The following is a 14,740-nucleotide window of genomic DNA, read 5'->3' as shown; positions in this document are numbered from 1 at the left end:
TCCCCACTTCAGTCTCAGTAATGATCTAAAGAGAGGCAGCGTTTATGTGATATCTGCAGCTGCTAGACTGCGGTCTGCTGGAGCAAGAGAGAAATTCGGCCTTCTACCACACACGAGCTTCAAAAATTAGAGAACAGATTTAAAAGGTGGTTCAAGCCTTTGAAAGGTGGTTCGGAGGTGGTCCAAGCACCTACATTGAACACCTTCAAGAGCAAATTGGATGCTTATCTTGCTGGGATCCTGTGACCCCAGCTGACTTCCTGCCCTTTGGGCGGGGGGCTGGACTCGATGATCTTCCGAGGTCGCTTCCAGCCCTAATGTCTATGAAATCTATGAAAATTCCCACCAACTTGGGTTCAATGCAATTTAACCTGTTAATAAAAAATCTCATTCTTTTTGGACTGCCTAAAGATGCTTTTGGGATCTGACACATTTCTCGACTGTTTGAGCAGTATTGTGCCTACATTAAATTTCACCTTCGTTGCAGTCTAGCAGAATAGGATGGATGGGTGGCAAGGAAAAAATACCGTAGTTGAGTGGTTTCTGTGGAAATGACGAGATGGTGGTGGTGAAGTCATGTACCTCTTTTGAAAGGTTTTCCCTTATCTCTTGCCCTTGTTGGCTCTGCTCTGAGGTTCCATCTTTAAAATCTGAGCATAATTGAGAACAGCGCAGGAAGGAAAGCTTGGCCTGCGCAGAATTGTCACAACAGTTTCAGGTCAGAGTTTAAATGTGTTCTCCGCTTTCATCACACACCAGCCTGTTGTCATGAAGTTCGGTGGAAACGCAGGAGAGGCTATGGTTCCCGCGATGCATCGTGAAGCAGTAGTCCCAGGAGTATGTCAGTTATTTAGCTTTAAAAGCATAGCTTCCTACTTCGGAGCTTTATTTTAACTTTACATTGATGTAGATTTGACTGAGCAGCCCCACTAACAGAGCACGTAGTATGCATCAGGGCATGTCTTCAGGCAGTGGGATACCCTACGTGTCAGTAGGCTCCAAAACAAATGCTTAAAAATTTCAGTTAAAAAATGAGTGCTGGTGTGGAACTCCTGCTAGGTCGTAGCTGTGCATGTAATGGCTGGAAATGAATATTTGCTTAGTTTCATACTGGCACAGGGGATCAGGGTTGAAACCTGGCACTGTGTAGCTGTTAGCAGCTGTACTTGAGCTGTTTGAACATACAACAGAAAAACAGAAATGTGCAAGGAACGTTTCAGTCGCATCCAAATTCCACGCGTTATGTGAACGTTTGTTTCAAGTGCATGGATAAACTGACAGGCCTTTCTGCCAGGTGCTTTTTAGTAATGAGTGCGTTATGCCAGAATTAGCAATGTATGCATTTTAAAGCTAAACTGAATCAGCAGGGAGACCAAATAATGAGAGATCGAACAAACGGTTATGTAATGTAAACGAGGAAAAATTCCTTAGCATTGGACTTAACTCCAACACCTTCCTCTTAACTTCTGAAATCCTGTGCGGAGATTTACAGCCGACATTCTGGCATGAGCGCAGGGTGTAATGCTGCTTTAAATAGGGTAGGACTCAAAGAGTTGTATGGTGGGTTAACGAACAGAGAAGAATCGCTGCTGGGTAACTGCTAATCGAGCAATGAAGAATCGGACCTTTCCTCTGCCTGAGTAGTTGGAAGAATTGATGAGTCGAGCCCAGGTACCTGTTAATCCTCAAAAAAGCATGTTGAGATAACATCGTTATTTTTGTGGGAAAAACTCCACGTTTCCTTAAGCACTGTTTTGTGCATTGCTTGTGGTAGGCGTGCTGTTGGAGAGGCCTGTAGATGATGTCCCCTACCTTTTTCAGAGAAGCACTTGATTATTCCTTGCAGTTAAAGGTGCTGTGCATGGCACCTTACAACCAGCAGGAGGGAGACGAGGCTTTTGACCCGAGGGAGCTGCTGTTCTAAATGAGGTTGATTATGCAAAACTGTCTGACGTAGCAAGGGGAAGGAGCGGGATGACAGGTTGTAACTAGGGCTTTATAGGCACATTCAGGTAATCTTGGGCAGGTCTCCCAGTTAGAGAATTTGTTCTCCTTACCCAGAGCTGTGTGTACAGACACCCGATTGCTGGGGCCCTCCAGAGTGGAGAGCTTACATTGCTGACCCTGTGCACCGAGGGGCGGCGGGAGCCCGTGCACACGTCTCTGCTTTTGTGACCCTTTGTGCCTGTGGGTTCTTTTCTTCTCCTTTGTCCCCCCTCCCTTTCTATTTTTGCATTCAAATCACTCTTCATATTATACGCTGATCTGTGCATAGCCTTTCACGACACCTTATGAAGTGAGCTTCAGCTCAGGAAAACTTGTGCTGTATAGCTCTCTAATTTAGTCAGTCTGCAAGGTGCAAATCTAGCCTGCTTTCTGGTAGGCTTTAGGCTAACATGGCTAACTACGTCTCCATTTTTTAAAGTAGCCGAAGCGCGATGAGTAGGGTAAGACCTGACAAAGAATGCCTTGCATCCAAAAGCTTCTCTAACTCTCTCCCAAATACATAGTCAGTCCACTAAAAGATATCACCCTAACACACTTAAAGGCACTTAGATCATTTGATTTGAGTGACTGGAATTGGCCATTCCCAACAGAAAATGTGTGGACGTGACTTCGGATGGCATTCATGGAGAGGAGAGGCAAGAGCCGTGTGGCTTTCTGTGCAAGCACACGCCTTGGCTCTTGCACGCTGAGTACGGAGTATCCCTCCAGTGAACCTACGGTTCTGCCTCTTCTCAAGCTGCTTCCGAGGTTGGTTCTGGAAATCCCCCTCTCTGGTAATATAGTTGTGTTGGGCTGTGTAGCCAAAGGGAAAAATTTAAGTGGCTGTTGGAAAAATCTTTTCAAACATCAATTCTAAGAGCACTTGGAGCATGTGTGACTGAGCATAAGGTGCGTGACTGCATTTTGTTAAAATAGGATAGCGTTTGTGGGCTTTTGAGAAGTGAATTTTAAATGTATTTAACATTAGCGCTTGGCTGTAAGCCCTGCGTTTGACAATCCTGATTATGATGCGGGGGAGAAGAGGGGAGATTTCTGAACCATCTTTAGGAAATATTGTGTGTTCGATCTTGTTACTTAGCCTCAGCCGGTTAACTGCTCACAGAGACCCTTGCTGGGGTGGGGAAGAGGCGGCCAAAGGGCCGATGCATATGTCCTTTGGCCATGTCAGCTTTGGATGAGTTGGAATATCCTGGTTTATTACCATTTGAATGGGTCTATCGTATTAATATAATTTATATACTAAATAAATACACAAACGCAGTAGCTTGGTGCAAGGCCTCTGCTAGGGCTGAGTGTCGGATGCCATCAGTGGCCATCCTGATGTAGATACTAAACTGTGCAGGTGTGAAATAACCAGCTCATACTGGGAAATTTTCTCCTAATCTCAGTCCATTAGAGCATGCAGGCTTATATTTCAAGACCAGAAAAAAGAAGCCCCGTTAAAATGGAATTAAAACTTGGGAGAATATTGTAGTGACATAAGGGGATGAAATTAGCTCCAACTTAAAAATAATTTTTAGGAGAACTATTTCTCTGGTTTTCCTCCCACCTTCATGATGCCATTGTGGCAAAGAGTTAAGTATGACACGCGTGTTAATTCTTTAAAGGGCATGGGGTTTAATTAATTTTACCTAGGAAATATTTTCCTTTTTTCCCCTGTATCTTTTGAGAGTGAAGAGCCTGAACAGAATATACTATTCCAAGCTGGAGATCGGTGGCCACATCCATAAGCCATAATAAGATCTTAGTATAACTTGTATCCTATTCTGTATGCGTGCAACACTTTATTTTGCACATTTGGGTATTGTTATACATGATTCTTCGCTTTTTCTGTTTGAAAATAAACCAAAACTGGCCGAGCGAGAGCCAGAGCACAACAGGTGATGCTTAATTAACAAAACCTGATGAAAACCTATGTTGGTAGGTTAATTATGCCTTTTCTTACAGTTGATCTGTACTGCCAGACAATATGCTTGCAGAACTTACGAGTTCATTGTTTAGAAATGAGGTCCCAAAAGGGTTCTCTCAGTTCGTTCTTATAATACTTTGCACTTATCTGGGAATATTGATTGTGTTATAAAAGTAAGAGCTTCGGTTCAGTTTGAGCATTCAGTGTGTATGTGAAGAATACATGAATGCTTTTTAGCTGAATTCCAATATGTTCAGCTAGTAGCTGAAATCCAGTTTAACTATTATTCAGGGGAATTTGATTCCAGGAAATTGTGTGTTTTACTGTATCATTACTAACTGTATATTGCTCAAGCTTTTCTTTCTCAAGAATGTCTAGTTGATCCAAATTCTTCAGTGTACTGAATGATATAAATTAGGAAAGTTTTTAAAATATATAATCTCTGCACTTTAAAGTAGTAGCTGTTGATTCCCTCATTTTATAAAATAGACTGCTTTTCTCATCGGATGTCAAAACGTTCACTCCTGTGTTCCGTAACAGGGTCTCATAAAGATTTCCCAAAGGTATCCTGCATGTAGCTCAGCAACACACTCTGTGTATTCTGGCAGTCATCTTCTAGCTCCACTTCACTAAATTGATGGCTGCTTTAATGAGTCACTGGATGCATTGTAAGAAAATGCATAGCCTGCTTCAAGACGGGGGATGAGGGGATACTGTTTGAGGGCTTCAGCAATAACTATGAAACCGGTTGCAGTTCCTGAAGAAACTGCCCCTGTGTGCAGCCCTGAAATCCCACCTGTCTTTACTAAATTACTCTCCCCTCTTTCCCCCCCATCCAGTTTCTCCTGAAAGCTACTCTTAGTAGAAAATGAATGCTTTGTAGTCTTCTGTTGATTGTAATACCTAGAACACTAGGGGAAGAAAACTTTGCATATTTAATTTACACATTTATATAAAGAACCTTGCCACTGACACACATTTAACACCCAATACTGCTTGACAGCTGTATGAGTCTTATTTGCAAATCTTTTACAGCATGAAACAGAAACCTGCTTTCTGTATGTAACTGTTTATTCCTGCTGAGAGTCTCTGCCTCCTGTTTACATGCCTTTCTTTATTGCATTCTCTGTCCCGGTAAGGACAGATTGCCTAGCTTATTCCTTTGTCCCTCAGATGTTAATTTTAGGCTTGAAAGGGATCTCTGCTCTAAAGCTGATAATTCCCATGTATTGGGCCAAGTTCTGGTACTTGGGGAAACACAAAATGTTGCTGTGTGTATGTTGCTGCTCTTAAAGACTCCTGGACCCCGGTGTTCGATGTGTGGCTGACCTCCCTTTATGCTTCCCATAGTGTAGAAGACATTAATCAACCAAGTCAGATAGACACTAAACAAGCGATGGTAAGACCACATATGACAGTGTTGGGGACCAGAGGCATTAATTTTACCCTCTTTGCCTCAGAATACCTTGCATTTCTATAGCTCCTTTCATTTCGGAGCACTTTACAAGCTACATAGGAATATCATCGAGCACCTCTGGAGGTGACACGGTAGTTGCTCATAGTACACCACAATACAGTGGATGTTTTGGGGTAGGACTGCCATGCCCAGTTAAAATTACCAGCGGAATTTCAAATGGGCACAATTTAGAAACCCTAAATTAAAATTGACCAGGTCTTGGTGCTAATGCTGTCCTTTTTATATAGAATGGCATTGGGCTGGTTAATGACCTGGTGGTGAGAGGCTTAGTTTCACATCAGACTGGCGAGAGTGCTCCTTCAGCCAAGATGCAACCTACTATCACCATAGTAAGGCATGTGTTCTGTACAGATTTGGAAGGAAGCGATCTGCCTACCAAGTTGTCGATGCCAAGTCAGTACTGCCTTGCATGTCTTTGTCTTCCATCCAAGAGCTGAAACCAACCTGGCCTTTCTTATTTGATGAGCTCATAAGCAAGGTGGCTGCATGCCTGACTGCTTTTCCAGATAGCCAGCAGTTTAGTTTCTGCTGTGCTGATTTTGTGTGAAAAGCGTATAAAAAAGAATGCTGATGGTGACCGACAAAAGCTGGAAACAAGACTTGGTTTAAGGCCTTTGATAGTTCCCGATGTCCTAAGGAATTTGTGTAGCTTTAGAGCTAATTAATGTGTTCTTGGAGAGTTATCAGTTAGAAAGGTGAATTTTATGCATGGTTGTCACCCAGCTGTTTATACTCATTGAAGACTGATGAACTTCAATTTACCAATAACCTTTCAACTTCATTCTAGTGCTAATGGAATCCTAGAGTGAAACCTGTATTGATCTGCCCTGTCAATACATATTATTCTGTTCAGAATAACTCACTTTAAAGAGCTTTTGGAGGAGAGAGGAAGACATGCTCCACAGAGACGTAAGCAAAATACAATCCGTGATTCCACGATGAGACTGGGTGCTCTTGACCGCCTGGGTTCTTTCAGAGCCATGCATCGGCTTGATTCGTTTTGTTCACCTTCCCAGCGCCTCTGTGGCTGCTGCTGTTTTTAATAGTCGTCTTTGTTGTCGTGCCTCCGATCCAACCTTTCTCTCCGGTCTGTTCCCAATATTCTGCACAGGCCACTGCTTCTGGTGTTGACGTTGCCAGATCTTGTGGGGATCCTGAACTGGGAAACAGTCTCAGAAGAGAAGAAGGAATTTCAAGAGAGAGTGGGTGCTTGGCACATGATAGGAAGGATGATTTCAAGCATAATGGCCCTTTCAAGGTGCGGTAGGGAGTTGGGGCAAGGAAGCCCAATGGCCTACATTGCTTTGGGGATCTTAGGGGCCAGTGATTGAATGTTCAGGGGCACAGCCCACTGGTGTTTTGCCATAATTTCCAGAGGACAGCTCTGGGACTGAACCATTCTGCCCATTTTCCCAGCTTTGTGTTACTGCTGTTTGCAGTGTCGTCATTGACTGGCCAAAGAACCACTGGGTCATGGGTGATGCAAAACCCTCTGTCCCAAAGGTAATTCCCCTGCCAAGGTGGAAGCTACTGTACCCTTGCTAAAGATTCACAAACCCATAAAACTTGTTTTGTGGTTGTGTTCAAAGAGCTCAGGAAGATGCAGTTCATGCTTGAAAAGTGTATGAATATAACTACTGTTGTTTGAGATGTCAGTCATTCATTCATTTATTTATAACGAAAAGAGTTACACAGTATAACCATTAACGTGGATGAAGCTGTAGTACAGCGAGTCTCTCTTATAGCAGGGCGATTTAATGCCTCTTCCCCTACAGAATAAGCTATATCAGTCCAAGCACTTTTGCACTTCAGTGGTATCCACGTGTAAACACAAGCGCAAGGTCCTGAAGTCAGATATTCTTCTTTTGTAAAATTCTTGAAAACCAAGTACTTTGTGCTCTACAGAGACTGGTTAAAGTCGTATCAGTTGTGGTTGTAAATGAAAAGCGTATACCAAGAGACTGATTTTAGCACCAGTGCATCCCTTGTGCTTCATACTTGCTGTCATTCAAAACAGCGTGGTGAATTTTAGCAGTGGTTGTCATTTCGGATAAAGATAATATCAAAGGATTGGGATTTTTCTTCTTTTTCCAGTGCCAAGATATTTCTAACCTTGTATTTGCTTTCCTCAGAGAAGACAGCATTGATCTTGTTCTCGGGTTGCCTTCTACTATGTTGTCCTGCCAGTAATTGACCCTTCTGTTCTCTGAAACAATTTTTCAGGCATCCTAAGTCTCAAGCGATTGTGGGACTAATTAAGTGTTAAAGGTTTAAAACTACTCATGTAGATACAGTTAGCAGCAGTGTAGGAGTAACACCCTTGGGTATTATCCAACCATTTTTTATGTGCTGTTTGCTTTCCATGCTCCAGAACCGCTCACCAGCCAGGCAGGAATAGCATTTTGCAGGTTAAATAATGCTCTCATATTTCAGTTCTTTATTAAACACGAAGTCTCTGCAGGCCTCAGCTCTCACATTTTTCTGTTTTCTGAGACGTAATTGAGCTTAAATGTTGTTTGCCTTGATGAAGCTATTATTTTCAGAGCAGCTACATGAAATTTGAGCTGTGGATGCAAGTAACAGGCTGCCCTTTCATTCCTTGCTTTTGATTTATCTGCTTATACCTGAATAAAAGCAAATGAACCCCCCCGCAACTTTCTGAAATACATTGTCAGGTTTTTTTTACTGTTTGATTCTTGAAATATCATTAAATATATTACTTGTTGCGGGGGGGGGTGGGGGTGGAATTCTTCTGTTCTACTTATGTGAAGCTTGCACGTGACTGATGCTGATAAGAGTTGGGCCAACTGGTTGATATGACCAGGGCTCTAAATTAACTTAATTTGGTCCCATCTGACGGAAATCGTGTTCTGGGGTCTCTCTCAATATTGACCAGTCATTCAACTCTGACTGATGGGAACCAACCAATTCAGAGTCCTGAGTGAAAGACAGAGTGCAGGAATGCAGATGTTTGGTACAGCAGATGGACGCATGTTATCAACTTCCCAGGAGCCAGAGGACTAAGTACCTTGCATAAACTGGAATAACTGCAGCACTTCGTACTGGCTAGAGAAGCCCTTGGAACTGCAGGGCACAGCCTTGCATTTGATTTTTCAATGTAGAGCTCCATGAGCTGTTTGGCCTCGGGCGGTGATGCTCACTGTCCAGATTGCGTTTGTTGTGTTAATTAGAGTTGAACTCATTACCAAATTCTTTTTTTAATGGCAGTCACACCTTGGTGTAGCCAGTGAGATGTTTTGGGTGCTAATCTAGTGCAAAAAATGTCTGTTGTGCCTCCAGAGTGAAGCAAGACTCTTTGGTCTTGAAGAAAATCGAGGCTGACCTATAATGTTTCATTATTCTTTTTGTTTGTTTGTTTGTTTGTTTGTTTGTTTTGTTGCTAATAACTTGCACCGTTCAGAAAGTTGCTTGCTTCTGTCTATTAAAAGGAGAAGCGGTATAAAGCTAACTTGTAAAGATCAGCAAAGAAAATATGTGGTTTCATTCTTGTAGCTACATCCCATTCACCACCCTCCAAAGGAGTGGCGCGCACCTTGCTTGTCCATTGTTTTGCAGATTATTCTTAGCACCAGCAGTTTGACCCACTCTTTTTTTTTCTCCCCCTTCCTCCAGCATTGCTATGGCAACAAAAGAAAATATGACTTCGCAGAGAGGGATGCTGAAGTCATTACAAAGCAAGATGAACACCTTTGCTAGTATCCTTTCTGAAAGAGCTATGCTGCTCATGCCTGAAGAGGGGGCTGCCTCAAGACTGGTTTGTTCTGCAAATTGGGGTGAAAACACTTCTGTTCTCCACAGCCGTGCAACTCCAACGATCATCGTATTGTTAGTGAGGAGCAGATCTTATTTTGCCGGCCTTGCTTTATCAACAAGATGCCTCCCGGTTAGTGATGTGCTGGACTAGTTATTGACCTCCTTAAGCATGAGTCTGAATGCTCCACATACGCCAGTATTGAATTTTTCCTTTGACATTCTAGGGCAAAGTCAATGTGTACTCCAGCTACATGTGTTGTGTTAAAAGCAGGTTTGCATTTTAGTGTTTCCTTTGCTTTTCTCTTTCAGAGACAAAGGGAGCTGCCACTTGACATGGATTTGTCGTGGCTGTAGTTTGGAACTCAGTGTTTTCATGACCTGGGGATCCTCTCGTCTCATGCAAACTTCTTGATTTTATGTTTAGCTTCTTCATTTCATCTCTCTCGCTGCATGCTCCAGGCTAAAGGATGTGCTGGCTTTTGATGTCACTTGTGTTCATTCCCCCCCACCCCCAATTTATTTCTTCTTTTCCATTAGCAGGCTGAAGAGCAGCACTTGATCTGCCTCATTTGATTAGACAGATTACATCCTGAAAATCTGTAGCTAGATGAGGCATAAATTTCATTACTGTTTTTAGCAACTGGCAAGAACAAAAGCAACTCGATTAAATATCCGCTTTAAAAGATTCTTGGGCCCAAAGACAAAGGTCTGAAACTTGAAATCTTGTTTGCAAATCTTTTTTAACTGTTGAATAAGAACAGCTCAAACATTTTGCAGCAAGGACAGCTGTTCCCTCCATGCTATGCAGCAATAGGCAACCACTGAATGTGAAACATCGGCGGGCACTCTCCTTTGTCCCCACTCTGGATAAATTCTACAAATATGTATGCATTTCGCCTAATTTTTCATTCTTATTTAAATATGATCAGTAAAAGTAACATTTCATCTGCCACTAGTAGCTTAGCTGATTAAATATGCAATTCTACATAAATGCCAACTTTAAGCTGCTCTTTTGTCTTCTCGCTCTCGTTGTTTCCCTTATTAACAGAGCAAATGGTTATGTTGATAGCTAGCCATTAGGTGGCTTTTTTGCATCTGTTCTCTCCAGTCTGCAAGTCGTTCTAAACCATTGGATTGTAATTTCTCAGTCCGAAAACTGGGGCCTGTTCAATGCGGGTGCTACTTGCTGACATGACCTTAACTCAGCCTTCCTAAAGATCGGTTTCCTGCAGTGAACAACCTGATTCAAAGGATCAATCTACGGAAGCGACGAGACTCTCTTATCTTGGGCGGTGTTATTGGCATCTGTACCATCTTATTGTTGCTATATGCTTTCCATTGATGGACATTCTCCAGAGACTTCAACAACCTCATCTCTCCCTCCCCATCAAGGAGAAGTGGGTGGGGGAAGTCAGTAGACCTGTTCAACAGCCTTCCACCTCATGGTGGCTGGAATATCAGCATGATGTCTAAGGTTTATGGTGGCAGACTCTGCAACACTGGTTTTGAGCTGAAGCTGCAGTATTTCTCCTCCCTTGCCATACTACACACTTACTCTCTAATTTTGCTCCTGTGATTTTTTTTTTTGATTTTTTTTTTTTTGATTTTTAAATCCCCCATCTCACTATGAGGTAAGTAAACATACAGCATTTAAGAGAATCAATAGAGAAGCTTCCATACTCTGACAAGATGCGATCTGTTGTTGCCTATTAAGTGGAAAAAATGTTGGTTCGCTTCTCCTGGATGGAACCTCTTCAGGAAGCCGGTTTCCCCTCAAGGTCAAGTACAGTACTAGACATTTTGGCCCTACATTAAGGATCTGGCAGCTTTAAGCCATCAGGTTGTTTTATTACTAAATACAACTTCTGTAATATTTTCTAACTCGTGGTTGAGCAATTGCAAGTCATGTCTACATAATTTGTGCTATGAAAACTGCTTTCTTCCCACGAATTCCTCAGACAAATGATGATTGTTCGATTTATTTTATTTTTTTTGCACAGAAGGTGTATAAACTACTCTCCAAGGAGAATGGAAAAGGTTTCTTGTGGCTTTAAGGGGACTCCAGGAAATAGTAGCAGTCCTGCTTTGGAAAAAGGGAGCATAGTATCCTATCAGTCTCACCATGTTATCAATTCATTTGAAGAGTGACCAAACACACTTTCAGCGGAAGTAACCTTTTGGGTATAAATACTTCAGTTTGGGCTGATACCGCAAAAGTCTTCATAAAAATATTACAATTTAAAAAAAAGTCTCTATTTTAATTTAGATGAAAGTTATTCTAATAGCATTAATATTTTTACACTGTAAGTAGGATGAGATTGAAACTGTACATTGGAATGAAAAATACAGTGGTTATGCCCAGTGACCAATGTATCTGTGTGCAAAATTGTTAAATACATAACTCACAGTTAAAAGAGTTGAATGAGTGAATGGCTGAATATGCAATTAAGTCTCTTCTCTAGTACCTGCAAAAAAAATATTAATAGATTTTTTTTCAGCTGTCAAAACACACCAGAAATACTTTGTCATCAAAATGTATTGGTATTGAGTAACTGTTAACAGATCTAACTTCAGGAATGTCTTTGATATAGCAGATGTAGAAATTACAGATCATCTCCTCTTTCCATTTGTTCTCTATCTTCACCTGTCTTATAATGGTAAAAAAGGAAAATTCTGAGGCACTGGACTTCTTCCTAAGGACCCGATTAACTATTTGCACAATTCACTTGCAGTGCTCCTGGTAGGTTCATTGTCTGCTCTCTTGGTAACCCTCGCTGTCTGATACAGTCTCCAGACCTTAGCCTGTGCTAAACAACAACCAACCCAGGACAGTCATAATTTCATTACTGCTTTTATAGTGTCTGTGAAGTACCCTGTTGGAGGGAATAAAGAATTGTGCCTGTGTAGTGTGTAAAATCACACGGTTAAATGTAAACTGTATTGTTCATACGGACTTGAAAAAGGCTTGCGTACGGAGTAACGACTTTGTGCTGAGCAGGCTGCAAAGCCTTTTTTTGTTGTTGGTTCTTCTCTTTGGGATTAGAAGGAGTTCGCAATCGCTTGTAAAATTCTGAGGCTTAGCTTTTTAAATAAAGGATGGTCACTTGGATGATTGGGGAATATTCCTGGTGTGAAATAAAGTGCTCATTGGGGGGGGGTTTTCATGAAAAAGATCGAAAGATAAAGGCAATTTATTAATGAATCTCTGTGTGTTGGGAGATCAAAACTCAGCTCCCCTGATATGTTATTTTCTTTGATTTTTTTTCAAAGGGCCCTGATTGGCAGTTACGCTCCTGTTAGGATTGATAGGATTTGGTTGCTATATAATGGGCAATTAGAAAAGTTGCAGTATCATAAATAAATTCATATATTTAATCTTATAACCAGTCGTTTTAGTGGACTTAATTGATTATATATTTAATTTCACTGTGCAGCAGAAGCTGCTATGGAAAACATGCGGTGATCGTAAATGTGTAAGCAGTTGACTTCTCATGGCTAGCAAGGAGCTGATCTTGTGTTGCAGTGCAAAATGGTGTTGAGAGAGTTTGGTATCTCCTAACGCATTCAGTTACCCTAGGAGCACTGCCCCTTACGTGAGCGTGCAGCAGTCCTGGCATGCGGCTTGGCTCTCTAAGAAGGAATGCTAGTGGCCAGGGGAAGAAACTTGCTACTTCTCCTCCATCCCTCTCCCAGCTAGGGCATCCAATCTGTAACTAGGCCAGTGGACTATGATAAATGAGAACAACAAGGAAATGGCAGGCTTATTCAGTCTTTCATCCTGGGTCTCCAAAGCGGAGCTTGTTCTCGTGCCTCCCGTTGCTTTGTTCTTTCATTGTCTCGCTCCCTCTCACCTCACTTAAAGCAGCCAGGCTGCACAACTTGCTGGGGGGTGGGTAGTCCAGTGAAGCCGGTAGTGTCGCAGTCCTGTAAAGCATCCAACGGTAACTGTAGGCAATCGATTCTGGCAAGGCACACGGGCGACTGCTCTCAGTCACTTTAAGAGCGTTTCAAAGTCTCTGCCGCCCAGGAAGAGAAACGCTGCGTCTTGCGCAAGCTACAGTGTCACAGCAGCCCGGCCTTCCTATAATACTGTCCGATTTATTACTAGTCGGCATCCTTTGCTGAAGAGACTGGCAGAGCAAGGATGCCCAATGGGTTTGATTCCCTTTGTGTATGGCTGGGACCAGTGGGATGTTCACTAACTCTGTACGTGCTTTCGTTAGACAGGAGTCTGCTCCTGCTTAGGTGTCCAAAAGGAAAAGACGGCATTTTTCTTCATTTAATCATTCGTGAGATGAGGAACCTCTAGGTATCGAGTTACGAATCCAGTTGCCACCGCACCATTACATAACCAACCAACCAATACCCCCTTTTTGTTTTTCTAGCGTGTGAAAGATCCTTATAAAAAGTGGTTAGTGCAGTTCAGTTCCTTGCTGCATGTTGCAAATGGACCTCAGGTGATACAGAGTTAAGCGACTGAGCTGAGTTTCTTTCCCGAGATGCCTTTGCACATCAGGACTTCTTTTCCCTGTTTTCAAATTGCATTCAGGACACAATTTTCTAATGAGGAAAATAATTCTGCAATGTTCATAATAGAGAGGTTGCACAGCCCCCCCTTTGGAGACTGGAGCATATGTAAAAGTGGGCTGCACAAAAGAATACAATACAAGATAATTAAAGACAAAACTGAGCCATGTTTGGGGAGACCCCTGCAAATCCACTTGGCGCCCTGTGCCTCTCTTGATGCGCGAGTGTGATCGGTCCATGTGAAAGCCTTTGTTAGTGTGCCCACCACTGAGCCAGGAAGCATTTCATATCATGCTTGGTCAAAAGGAAAGGCTGTCGTCTTTTGTCATGGAACATAACAGTCTGGGGCCCTATGTATTTTTTTTCCAGTTGCACTTTCTAATTTGTTTCCTTTTCAATTAGCTTGCTGAAACCTAACTATTTTATTGCACCTGTAATGACTTTTGTTCTCCCCTATCGTGCATTTTCTGTATGTATAAAAAAAGCTTTGTTATGTAATTTAATAATAAATTAGAATTCTAAATGATCTGTGCAGGAGATTTCTTTGAACAATTCCTGGCTGCCAGTACATCCGTTCAGGTGTAGACAAGACCTGTGTAATCATCCAGTCCATCCCTCTGTGAATGCAGGATTGTCACCTGCATCGGGGTCTGTCAGTCTTATCTGGTCCTGTCGGAAGAGTCCTTTGTGATGAAACTTTCACTTCTCTTCATGGCCACCACCAGATGTACCCTATTCCACCCGGTTTACCTGAAATAATCCCTGTGTGTTCGTAGTCCCACTGTGTCATGTTATAAATTTCCTCTGGTCTTTTTGTCTCTTGCCAAGCACTAAATACACCACTCTTTCACGGACAATAAGGGTTGGAAGGGACCTCAGGAGGTCATCTAGCCCCAACCCCGTGCTCCAAGCTTTCCTTATAAGCCTCCAATTTGTCTTTTTGGTAACAAGGTTCTCAGGGCACCTTCAAATCTGTGACTGTGAGGTGCATGCTGCCTAAATTGCATTGGCTCTTCTCAGTGCTATATTGTGTTGTAACCTTGAGT

General features: G+C 42.3%; 1 protein-coding gene across 2 annotated transcripts in view; it reads left to right on the top strand.

Annotated features, from left to right (window-relative positions):
- GOSR1 (golgi SNAP receptor complex member 1) overlaps positions 1-14,178 on the top strand; it is a 62,191-nt gene extending 48,013 nt beyond the window's left edge. For both annotated transcript variants that reach the window (XM_019511225.1, XM_019511224.1), the window contains exons 7-8: positions 9,027-9,109; positions 10,385-14,178. In XM_019511225.1, coding sequence (XP_019366770.1) covers positions 9,027-9,109; positions 10,385-10,509 — 208 coding nt within the window. In that variant the 3' untranslated portion in view covers positions 10,510-14,178. The remainder of the gene's footprint in view (positions 1-9,026; positions 9,110-10,384) is intronic.
- Positions 14,179-14,740: the final 562 nt, after the last annotated feature.

Source organism: Gavialis gangeticus, unplaced genomic scaffold (genome assembly GCF_001723915.1).
Source record: "Gavialis gangeticus isolate Ggan-Ray unplaced genomic scaffold, GavGan_comp1, whole genome shotgun sequence".
NCBI lineage: Eukaryota > Metazoa > Chordata > Crocodylia > Gavialidae > Gavialis > Gavialis gangeticus.
The sequence above is the reverse complement of the archived record's forward strand: the minus strand, read 5'-3'. Positions and strand labels throughout refer to the sequence as shown.